This window comes from Pseudopodoces humilis, chromosome 8 (assembly GCF_049639895.1).
Source record: "Pseudopodoces humilis isolate 2021_Gansu_Grassland_sample_001 chromosome 8, ASM4963989v1, whole genome shotgun sequence".
Lineage (NCBI taxonomy): Eukaryota > Metazoa > Chordata > Aves > Passeriformes > Paridae > Pseudopodoces > Pseudopodoces humilis.
Window position 1 is genome coordinate 29,917,118 of NC_142207.1, and position 12,593 is coordinate 29,929,710.

Below are 12,593 nucleotides of genomic sequence, written 5' to 3' on the forward strand. Positions count from 1 at the left end.
TCTCCAGATTACAGATGTGTTTTCTTTTGCCAACCAGTCCTTGAAAGCAAGGGACGGAAAACAAAACACTTTTGCGCATCTCAATTTCTCTAGGAATTCTTGGCTGTCACATGCCACAGGTAGCTCTGTGCAATGCCAGCCCTAAAAAGGCTGCTGGATGCAACAGGACATGACCACTGGCTTGACGCTGTGCCCTCCTCGACACTGGGATCAGGAGTCTACTGTGAGCAGCAGCGAGAGTCAGACACTTCCACCCCACTTCCCATTCTAACAAGCAGAGGTCACAACAAGAAAATACATCCTTGTAATCTTTCCAGATAGGACCTTTGCCAAGGTAGATCAGTTTTTAAAGTCAACAACTGTAACAGAGTCCCTTTAATCTGATTTTTGTCTTTCTCTTGAAAGCTGCAATTCCCAATATGACAAAAATCCCCCAATGCCTCAATGTTGCTGTAAGCGAGGCAATTTCACCTTATGACTTTTCCAGCCAAGCCCACGACAAAGTTAAACAATGTGTAAAAAAAACATCCCTTCCAGTGAGCCCACACAACTGCTTGTTTATTAAGTGTTAGTAAGGTGTGCCACGCTTTACTGGGTTCATGTTGACAGACGGGAGTGTTGGAGAAAGTACCTTCAGTCCAAGCCAGTAAGCCCAAATGACTGCCACAGCATGCTTACGCCTAGCCTCCTCCTTCAAGCGTTTCAACTCCCTCCGAGCCTAGAAGGTTCAGAGAGTGAACAAAAGAGACAGCCCGATGCAGACAGCACGATGATGAGCGGGGAAACGCCTGTCCCACACCGAACAGCCAGGAGGGAAAAGGGTGCAGGACCTTCGGCACCCAGCGTGCCCTGTGAGCTGGTGTGAAGCCACACAGGAGGGCAAAAAAGCCCCCACTGCTGCTGGTGTGGCATGTACAGGTGGGAATTTTGTCAGCCCTTCCTCTACCTCTGTGCACACATCCCATAATTTGGTTCTGATGGGAGAGCTTTGCCGGCAGTTTCACGATCAAAATGATGCATGTGAAAATCAAGGCTTGCTAAAATCTCACTATCTACTCACTTCTTCCACTGGCAACTGCCTGGGTAGGACAGAATCACCTCTGAAACAATGTGTCATGATGACTTTCTAGCATTGTAATGAGGGCTTTTATTCTGAAGGTTAATTTTTATTTTGATCTTTATGTATTTAAAAATAAAATAAAATTCTCTAGCCTGTTAAAAAATGTCTGTGGAATCAAGGGGTAAAGCCATCAAACCTAGCACATTCCTCATGCACAAAGAGATAGGCACCTTCCTACCTTTCATCAATCATTCCATTTTAGGAAAGCAATTTGAGGCATGTGTGGGCAACTTAACAGAATGTCGCATTTTAGGAGATACCAGCACATTTTTTATTTAGTTATCTGATGACAACACTCAAGGGAAGAGTTCCAGTATTACAGGCTCAGAGCAGCTGTAGCCCTGTTCCTGCACTTGTCAAGCTGTAAGTTACCAGACTTGTGCAGCAGCAATTCCAGCCTGTGCCAGTTGTGCTCTTCTGGTGCAGCTGGAAAGGTTAATCTGCAGTAGATGTGGACTCAGAGATTGTGTTTTCACTCATCTGCTTGGCAGAAAAGCTCCTACTGCACAGCAATGTAAAAGCAACTATGCAAAGCTAAGTATTTGTCTATCTTGTGAAAAGGAAGGAAACTGAGTACTTGAGGCTCACTCTTGTTTAATTGTTTTTGTTAGCTTGCTCGTGGGTTTCTTTGGTAAAGCAAGAAACTTTTGATGGTAACTTTTAAAAATTTTTGTTCTAAATATTTCCCCAGGAAAAGATAAAAGATCACACCAATAACAAGTTGTCTCTCTTATCAGAGACTGTAATTATTTTTATAATCTTAATTCAATTTAGATTATTATCTTTATATACATATATATCATTATATTTAGATTATTTCTATTTAAAGAATAAGGAGACAATTTTTCACTAAATTCCTGTGAGCCAGTTCATAAAAATAACTACTAAACCATGTTAAAAAATATTCAAATCTACTAAACATTTAAATGAGGAGCTTCAACATGGTTAACACTATTGCATCCACTGGATGTACCTTTTAATTCAAAGGAACATCTTAAAACTATGAAAACAAATATCTCTTCTGCAATACTGAGCAATTTTTTGGTGAAAGGAACTCTGGTTAAAAATAAAATAAATTCTCAATGTGTTGTGCTTAATCAAATGTAGAGGAAACGGTGTGTCTGTCAAATTAGAGCATTACCTAAATATCAAGGTAGAAATGAAAAGTTCCAAAGACTCTCTAGTATGAAGGAAATTCTGTACATGTTTGTTTGGATTCCCAGGGCTGCCATTTTGCTGGAAATCTAATAGATTTTTACCAAAATAGCAAAGGTCAAACACAGCATTATATTCCAAATGTAATTTGAGCACATTTCTCCATCCACTTGGCAAGGTGTTCTAACAACACACCCACTACATAAATAGCAAAAAGAAAAATGTTTTAAATCTACCACATCTATGGTTTTCAACTAAATTAGGAATTTATTAATTGAAACCAATATATTTTTGACCTCTAGTGAACAGCATTTCAAATGTTCACATATCCCACAACGACAGGCTGGGGATTAGCGAGAATCTTTCAGTGGGACTTTGCTTCTGAAAACAAACAGCTGATGCTGAAATTCCTGGGATTTTTCTAGAGCTGTAAGTTTAGAATTGCAAACTAACATCATTTTCTGCTAAAAGATCAGATCATAAAATTTTGCTTTACTTGTACTTATTTAATTTTTTTTTTTTTTACTGGTTCAAATCACAGCCAGAAAATTAAACCAATCATAGCTAGAATTTAATGGAACTTAATAATGTTGGTTTGAACTTGTAGGTGAAGACTGTCCAGGGTACAGATTACAATATATGGTGAAAATCTCAACTGGATCACTAACACAGTGTCACTGAAAGCACTTGTTGGGGGCATGGGGAGGAACACACCAAAAATCCCAGACCTTCTCGCCCCCCTCCACAAACCATGCTTTGCATATTTACATGTAGTTAAATCCATTTCCTAAATTGAGATTACTGTAGTCCAGTCATTTTTAATCTAGTCTAATGCCTTGTTAGTGCAAATCTGTACTTGGTTGCCATGCAAAGAATTTCCTACTCTACAAAAAACTGGCACACACAGTGCCATCAGATTTATTAGGTGTGGCATGAATGGAAATGGAAGGAATCTATGATCATGCTCTATTATTTAAGAGTGAATTGTATTAGTCATTAATTGTCACTATGAAATAGTGATTAAATGCTGATATTGTTGAGTAATGAAAGGGGGAGGGGGGCATGTGATATGTGCATGAAGTACCTTATATCCAAGCCAGAAAGCCCAAATAACAGCAATAGCATGTTTATTTCTAGCCTCGTCTTTCAGTCGTCTCAGTTCCCTTCGTGCCTGTGATGCATTTGAAAAGGGGATATAGAAAAGCTTAGGAAAGAAAAGGTTACTGCAAGTTCCCATTGGTGCAAGAAAGAAAGCAAGGAACCAGTCACTTCAAACAGCAAATATTAAAGCGTGTCCCAGCTTCCCAGATTGCACCAGCTACGACATGTTAGCAGCAAAGAGAAACCAAAATAACAGTTGAAGCAGTCAAAGCGGTTTAAGCCACTGACAATATTCCCAGATAACTATCCTGAGGGATATCCTTCTTCCTTCTATGTAGGGACACACAATTGCACAGTCTGCTGCCATTTTCTTACCTGGGTACCATGCCAATAAGCAGCAATTACTGTGGCAGCCTCATTACAACGCTTCAGATGCTTGAGTTCCCGAAGAACTTTCCGAGCCTGTAAAAAAATTTAATTTTTTTTTTTTTTAATAGCTAACTTTTTTATATTTTTGAGGTAGGACACTGCAACTTGTAAATCTAGGCAAAACAAAAAGAACACCACCTCCAAATCCCCAAGCAAATACATTCACAAATGCTGCTCAGCCTAATATTTGCTGCTCCAGGGAGGATTCTGTGCTGCAAGACTTTGGGACTTGCAGGTTACGGGATCTTAGTTCAATGCTCAGTTTTCTCCCAGATTTGCTGCATTACCTAAGATATCTATATGTCTGTTTGCACAATGGCAACAATATTTTTTTTCTCCATACAGTAAATGTCTAATCCATTTAGAGTGCAATAAAGAATAAATCACAAGTAAATTGTCTGGCTTTAGGTCACACTAAAGGCTGCTGTCATACCAGGCTTTCATGCACAGTAATGCTACTGCAAAAGAGCTTGTTCTCCAATGGCAAACAGAAAACCATAACTCAAGATGATGCTTTTAACCCAGTTTTCTTCAAATAATGCTCATGGGAAAAGACAGCACATCAATAGTTGGACTGAAAGGATATTTTTAACCCATTTAAACAAAATAATAAAGACAAAGTAAAAAGCCAGAGAAACAGCAAAATCTGATGATGTTACCTTATTGCTGGCAAACTTTAAAGCCTTCTGGGCAGGAGAGATTATTTACACCAATAGCTGCTAACTGCAGCCCCTTCCTTCCCTGTCTGACAGAAAGGGAACTGACTCCAGAACGAAAGGCAGTTCTCTCTTCCCTAACTGGCAGGGAAAGCCACCTTTAGCAGGATGAAGAAAGGTTAATAAGAAAACAGAGAAGCCCAGGTTTGTTTTTTCTGAAGCTGGACAGCAGTAGTTGCTTTAAGCATCATGCCTGCTTTCATACGAGCTGTTAATCTCATTTTTACCTCCTACTAAAGCATCTTTCCTTAAATATCTACTGGGATGCCTGATTATCCCTTCACAAAGTACAAACCTTTCAGAAAAGAAGTGAAGTTGTGGCAAACTGAGGCACAGCAATAAACTACTTTCTTAACATAAGTATACTTTCACTCCTCTGCTTAGCAGACAGAGGTGAATTGAGGATTTCACCCAGGTAACATACTGCCCAGGCAACCCAAACTCTTTATTTTAATCCTGCTTTCAGTTGGATTCATTCTTTGGGAATCCTGTAAAGCATAAAATAACTGTCAACCACAACTTGTTTCTTCCAAAGCAGTCCAGCACTACATTTTTCCTAAGGTCAGTGGCAGAGCCCCAGAGCATCCTTCTCTGGAGCTGCTGGCCTTCTCAGTTCCTTGGCAGAAGATGCTTCAAGGATAACCCAGAGGTTTAGTGTGGTCCCAGCATCCCACTTGCACCGTTTGCAGGGATTTATAGCCCAGGCAGCACATGCAGATATCCTGAACTCACCTCTTCTACAGCAAACACAAGTGTTTAATAATGGCTGTGGCACAGCCACAGCTCCAAGGAGAGAAGGTGTGAAAGGCAGGAGGCTCAGGGCACTCGGAAAGCGTTGTCTGACCTGCTCCTTACCTCACCAAACAGAGACAGCCTCAGTAGCAGGAAACTCACCTTCCACCCTCTGATGTACGACTGTACTGTAATAGCCGAACTTTTTATCCTCTGGTATTTTTTTTGTTGCTGTATTGAAAATAAGTATGTGATGCTTAGAACAGAATATTACGTCTGTTAAACACTGCATAATAAACCTTTCATTACTAACATTTGACAATATGCTTGAGGAGACAAGCACTAAATGTAAAAAGTGAACAATTTCTGACTGAGCAGATTAGAGTGTAGATTCTGTGTTCAGCTCGAGGGGAAACAAAGCACATCAACAATGCTGCATGGACAATGTCACTCTGTTTACAGAAACACTAAGTTCATGGTCAGCAGCACAAATGCAGATTAAATGCTAACAGTAATAGCTTTATTTGTCTTTCCCACCACCAGAGTAGAACACAAGCTGTCACAAATGCTCAGGTTTGTTGGCTAAGCTTTTTACCTCCTTTTCATAAGACATGAGCTGTTCCTATTACCCACACTGCCTTTATTATGGCTGATGATAACTTAGGAAGAGGGAAAAAACCAAAACCATGGATTCCTGAATGAGATGTTGGAGTACTATTTAAGTATGCCAGGTTGAAAAATAGATTTCCTGACAGCTGAGCACTTTCCTTCTGAAAAGCTCAGTTCTCCAGTAGCCCAGCATTTAGTGTAACACTAAATTGACAGACTTCACAACAGGGCTTTTAGGCTTGATATTCAGCCCACTCAGTGACAGTGAAAATCTCTGTGAGCAAGCTGGAGAGGGTCCCCTCTGGGCCACCCTCGTGCCATGGCTGCTGTCCGTCATGCCCTGCAAGGCAACAGACAGATAAGTGCCTGCAGATCCTTAAGTCAAGCCTCCAGCACAAGGAATTGCTCAATAAAAGCTTTATTCATTCCAGGAACTTCCCATGAAACCTTCCAAAGCACAGTGCCTACCAGTCATGTTGGGTTAGGAGAACACTGCCTTCCATCCACATGAAGAGGCTGAGGAAACATCTCTATCATCACCAATAAAACAACTGCTGCCATGTTTCACCAGCCACCCAATAAAGGCTTACAGTTAAGAAATCAGCAGTTCTTGGTTGTGTATTTGTTTTCATTTCTTTATATTTAAAGTTGTGCCAATGTAGCTGAAGTAAGTCCATTTTAAATTCATTAAGATTGTGTGAGATCGTAATGAAGCCTTATAGGTACAATGATGCTGTTTGTAGGAAAGGGGCTTCCAGTCACACAAAGTCAGAGAGAAGAGTTTTTACAGTAAAAAAGTATGCTTCAGTCATATTTTTTCTTAATGAGCTACACTTCCCTCTAATTATCCAAAAGAAGTGAACCAAACACTGATGGCTTTCAAGAGTCAACCGAAAACCAGGGATTTATCAACTCTGCAGTTTAAGAAGACTTTCCATATTTTATCAAGGTTTCTGACATGCTTGTGCTATTCTCTAGCAATAACAAAATGCAGCTGAGAAGTTCAAGAGTGGTTTTAAAAACAAATAAATCTTTTTTTATCATGTAAGTCAGCATTGTTTACTAACTGCCAAGAAGACATGAAAGAGTTGTGTAACAGCGCTGTTCAGTTCGTGGCACAGAACACCCAGTCCACACACAGAACTGAAACTGCTTTAGGATGAACTGGATTGATAATGATACCAAATTATGAGTCTTAAGAGTTACAATTAAAATAAACCCCTAGGGGCAGCATTCTTGAGTCTAAGGCAAATGTTCCAAATAAGGCAAAAACACAAAAAGGCTTAGGAATGACTGAATTCCACAGAAGTGCACATTTGTGTATTACTGAACATTTTTTACACATTAACCATATGTTCTGAGAGCACTGTAAGCATTGGAAAGCACAGCATTTTAGCTGAATGAAAAAGACTCTTCCCAGCTGAGCCACAGAATCCTGCTCTCCCAGAGTGAAAGGACTCTGGTGAGGTTTTTAATTTTATAAAAACAAGCACAGTGTAAGCACTCAACAGTAGTCTATAGAAACTAAATCTTCTTTATTCCCACTATTGGTACTTAAGTATTAACATAAAATTGAATTCTTTCAACAGCTCCCTGTACATATTGAGGAAAAATATCCTACGAAGGTTATATGTATTAAACAATGAAGAGAGCCCCCCATGTAGTGAGGATGGTATCTTACTGCATATCTCCTGTACCAGGAAGCGATCACAATCTGGCATTTTTTCATCAACAAGAAACGAGTACGGCATTTCCAGCCTCTGTAAATCTTTTCAATTAGAGTAGCCAAGTCCTCCAAACGCTGCTTTCTCAGGTCTTCTAGTTTGAAGAGCTGGGTGTAGGGGTTTTGAGGGTTTTGTTTGACATTGGAAAAAAAACAGCAGGAGAGAAGAGACAATGAAAAAAACCCATAAGCACAGCTCTTGTAAGAGAAATCTCTTCTTTACTGAAGTCCCCCTTCAGTCACACATTGTTTTATTCATCTCCAGAGCTACAGGCAGGTGCACCAACAAGATTTGTGGCAGATAAAATGTCACATGTCAGTGCTCAAACATTTTATTATATTAAAGCTGACAACTGCTGTAGAATCTTGATTCACATTGATTTTAATGGGTCTAACATTAAAAAGTGGGGTTTTTTTTAACATTACATTCATGGCAATATATCAAAGCACAGCATGCAGAAAAATCTGTAGGAACCAGGTAGTGAATGATGCTGTCCTCATGAGAGAGGGCTTGATTTTGCAGAAGGCATTTTTCACTTACTGTTCTTGGGTTGCGGATGAATATCTTTGATCTACCGAATGAAAATTCATCTTCAGGGATTCCCAATTCATTAAACAGCACCTCTACTCCAGCTCTAAGAAGGAGTAAATGAGCGTCACAAACATGACCCCCAGCTCTAAAACTTCTTAGTTTACATATTCACAGTTTAATTTATGGAAAGTATATGAAAGCCTATTTTAAACTTTTAAATAGTGCTTGGCAAAAGATTGAAAACCTAACTCATTTACCCAGTGGTTTATTCAGCTAAAGGCAAGAATAATCACTGTAAAGATTCAGAATAATTTGATGAAGGAAAAAGCAAATTTTATTTTACAGCATCAGCAATGGCCTATTTTTTCCTCTTACATCTATAATTATTTTACTTAAAAACAGAAGAAAGGAAAAAAGAAGGGCTCACACTAATGTCAAAATGTGAAACAAAGACTGACGAGTTAGACAAATGTCCGTGTTCCACTCTATTCAAATGCCTTTTATGAACACCAACAGAAAAAAAGGAAAGTGGAACTGTGCAGATCTTTGTGATGATTATTGTAATGCTATTGCTACCAATACTGCACTGCTACCATTATCTTGAAAACCTAAAGACTTAAATTGTAGCTAAAATATGTTAATCAATTATGAAAGATATTTAAATCATGCTTTTGGTGGCCACATGTAAAAAGAAATAATATAAGCTTATTTGCTCATCCCAGACATTATTTTCAAAAATATACATAAATACTATGCAATTTAAAAGTATATTTAATATGATTGATTTGCAAGAGGCATTACCTCATAATCATTCCCCAATCGTTATTTAAAGTTATTCCTGAAAGGACAGAGGAACATTATATGGCTGTCTCGAAAAAATTAGTGCTCTTACACTTTGAAAGTTGGTTTTTATAGATAAATGCCCTCCTGATCATTCCAGACCTCCCAGTTATTTTGAATCCACTGTAGAATCTCTCTCTTACACTCTTTCTTTCAGACCCAAATCAGTAAGGCCTGCACTATATTCCTTTTGCAATGTATGCACAACAACTAAAAACTCAGGACATGTGGAAGATGGGAATTTCACTCAGGAGAGGTAGGAATATTGCTGTTTGCCTACCTGGCTGGCCCTCTCCAGTGGGGCCAGGTCTGCTTGCAGAGCATTTTGTACCTCTCCAGGCAGGGCTCGTAGGGCTGCCGGAAGGCGTAGCCCGCTCTCCTGACCCGCACGTTCTCCAGGAGCCCGAGGTACCGGATCTGGTGGCACACCAGGGCTTCGTTGAAAATGTGTGCAGCCTTTTTGTCATTGGGCTTGATACACCTGCAAAGGAAAACCAAAAGGGACATCTCTTTGCGCTGTGCACACTAACAACTATTACGGTGAGTTTAAACCATACATCTCAATAGTTCATCCTTGGACATCAAGATTTGTTTTGGTTTTTCATAACCTCGTCAAACAAATTCACCAAATCTTTGGCACTGGGGAATTTACCTGATGTAGTTTGGATTTTTTGTCTGGAGATTTTTCATCAGGGTAGCAACTGAAGCCTTGAACTGTGAACCTGCCGTTGGTGGTCTCTTCAGATTGATCTTAGCAGGGTTTCCTTCTGGGAACAGTGCTTTGATAAGGGAGTGGTTGGCCTTCCACATGGCCTGGGAGAGGTCACGGTACAGAAGATCATTATTTTTGTCAACAAATCCTTCCACCTGGTACATAACCTGAACAACAGAGAAGAGTCTCATCAGCGCAGGTTTTGAACTACAACATAGACCAGTTCAAAACTGACCCAAGAAATTGATTTCTCCTTCTTATGCACTGTCCAAAAGAAACAAAACATACTTCAGCTTTCATTTTAAGTCTGACATTTGGACAACTTTTTGTTGGATAAAATGTCTGTGAACATGCTACCTGAGAAAGATGCATTTTCTCATACTGCCAACAGTTCCCTGTGTCAATCAATTCTGGCTTCTGAAGTGGAAGAAACCCTTTTTCCATGATAACTCTGACACACCACCACCTGCCAAGACTCCAAAACAATATATTTATTTTTGTCTGACGAGGTTTTTCTCCCTCTCTTTTGAACCAAAACAACAAAAATACCCTTTCCTTTCAAAGTACTTATGCTTACATTATTTGCCTAACCAAAACAAGACATGGAATATCACCTCTTGCTATCACAGTGCAAGCATCAAGCTGGGCAGCCCCCAGGGGACTGCTATTTTAAAGGACTTTTACCAGGACAGCAGTCCAATAACAACAAGGATGAGTACAAAGCTCTGACCTGCAGCTGGGTACCCAGGAGGCAGCCAGAGGAACCTCATGCAGATCTCAGATTGCTACTGGCTTCTTTAATTTTTGAGGGTAGGAAATGTATTTGATTAATTGTGACAAGTCATCTGGCTGGTAATACAGATTCTTCTTCAGATCCATGATTTCTCAGCTCTGCATAGGTATGTACTATGTACACAGAATACTGAATGAAAATAGTACTGACATGTATTTTACACAACAGCAAGTTACTGGGAGCTCAGGCAGCATTTTATTTTGGAGAACATGTTTCTGGTTCTAACAGGTGCAGTAAATGCCACTACTGGAGAAAAAAAAAACCAAAACAACTTCACATAAAATTACTTATATTTCTTAAAAGGAGGGTCAAACTTTTGCTGACCAGCGACAAGATCAAAATGTTCTCAGCTGAAGATGGAAAAACAACATTCCTCCCAAAATAGGAGGAATTCACTCTGCTGGGTAAGTGAATGCCTGTAACAATCAAAGACCCTCACTGCCTGCTAAGACACAATCTGTGCACAGCCCTTCTTAAAGTCCTGGGGTATTTTCAATTCACTTACATTTTTGACAACTAAAGAAAGGTATTAACCTTTTAGGTAAAAGGTAAAACTTTTTAGGTATTAACCCCTGACAGATTATATGCCGTTACAAACTCTTTTTGGCAAATAATGCTAATGAATGGCTGCCTGAAAGGCTGAAAGTCTGATATTTCCAGGATTTTGAGTGAGAAAATTATCAACCTATTCAAAATTGCAAGATTGATAAAATTTCAGAAAGCATTAAGCAGTCCTAGGGAAATGAAACACTTTCCAAATATTCTTTACTGCATGACATTATCGTTTCAGCAGATTCAGACAAGGTATAATTTACATTTACAACCCTACCTTTACTTTTAGTTTTGTTTTTTAATCAATTGTCTTCAGTCTATAAATTTAATTATTTTGATTTTTCTTAATAAAAAGTCATAATGGATTACACCCTGAAAGTTGTTAGACCTGTATTTATTCATACTGCTTATACTGTAAAATGCAAATACATTTGCAAGCCCTCTGTATAGCTTTCTCTTCCATCTGTTTAAACACAGAGTATCAAACTCATTTCGTTCACATGTACAAAAACTGCATTTCCTCAACAATGTGACAAAGAACTGCAGCTAGCTCAGTGACAAAGAGCATGTTTTCCAAAATATGTCACCAACAAATGTGAGTGAATTTTTGTCACTGTGAGCAATGATTTATTTCCAGAGACCTAATGTAGCACCTTTCTCCTTTGATGGAAGGAGAACTGCTTTGATTTCAGCCAGAGCAGCAGGACTTTGTAAAAGGGCATGTAGTGACAGGACAAGGGGTAGAGGGGCTTCAGCCTGACAGAGGGCAGGTTCAGGTGAGATATTCGGAAGGAATTGTTCCCTGTGAGGGTGATGAGGCCCTGGCACAGGCTGCCCACAGAAGCTGTGGCAGCCCCATCCCTGGAAGTGTTCAAGACCAGGCTGGATGGGGCTCCAGTGAAAGGTGGTTTGGAACTAGGAGATATTTAAGGTCCCTTTCAAGCAAAACCATTCCAAGATCTCTTAAAGCCTTCTAGCCCAAATCACAGATTTTAGGCTTAAGACAGAAAAGATTAAGAGAGGTCTGGATTTTTTAATCAGCTACACCAGCCCCCCACACACACCACGTGCTCCCTTCAGCAGGTACCTTGCCAGCGTAATGCTGAATCCTGAAGCAGCTGTGAGGCAGGGAGGTGTCATTGAGGAACCGGGAGCACTTGCTCATCCTGCTCTCAAAATGCTGGTGAGTGGCACAGACCTGGTTCAGTTTTTCTAAAAAGGTGTCATCGGTAACAGTTCCCGGTCTCAGGCATTCTTCATCCAGCATGGCCAGGATTCCAGTTTGGTTCTGAAGTTTCAAAACAAGAGCTCTAGTACTTGTTTCCATCACAGCACAAAAAAGAGACCATTCACTTGTTTGACTTCTGCTACCCAGAAAAACATTCTTCGAGCCATCTCAGAGTTTGGATCTTTTTACCTCATGGCCATTTCCAACTGATTTTTAGCACTTGCATTTTTGAAAGACTTTTTATGAGATCTGAATCCTGAAATTCACGTTGAAACATCTTATCAGTTGTTCTGACAACAAAATTCTGACAAGCAACTCTGACTGGATACTGAAAGTATCCAGTGTATGGTA

General features: G+C 39.7%; 1 protein-coding gene across 5 annotated transcripts in view; it reads right to left on the bottom strand.

The window, feature by feature from the left end:
- Positions 1-12,593, bottom strand: part of MYO1B (myosin IB) — a 105,330-nt gene that overhangs the window by 13,385 nt on the left and 79,352 nt on the right. For 3 of the 5 annotated variants that reach the window (XM_088058780.1, XM_088058778.1, XM_088058777.1), the window contains exons 16-24: positions 12,102-12,302; positions 9,610-9,836; positions 9,238-9,438; positions 8,127-8,220; positions 7,544-7,693; positions 5,416-5,484; positions 3,752-3,838; positions 3,360-3,446; positions 632-718 (exon numbers count right to left, since the gene is read on the bottom strand). In XM_088058780.1, the coding sequence (XP_087914906.1) occupies positions 632-718; positions 3,360-3,446; positions 3,752-3,838; positions 5,416-5,484; positions 7,544-7,693; positions 8,127-8,220; positions 9,238-9,438; positions 9,610-9,836; positions 12,102-12,302 (1,203 nt within the window). The remainder of the gene's footprint in view (positions 1-631; positions 719-3,359; positions 3,447-3,751; positions 3,839-5,415; positions 5,485-7,543; positions 7,694-8,126; positions 8,221-9,237; positions 9,439-9,609; positions 9,837-12,101; positions 12,303-12,593) is intronic. The other 2 variants (XM_088058781.1, XM_088058782.1) reach the window with 2 other exon arrangements.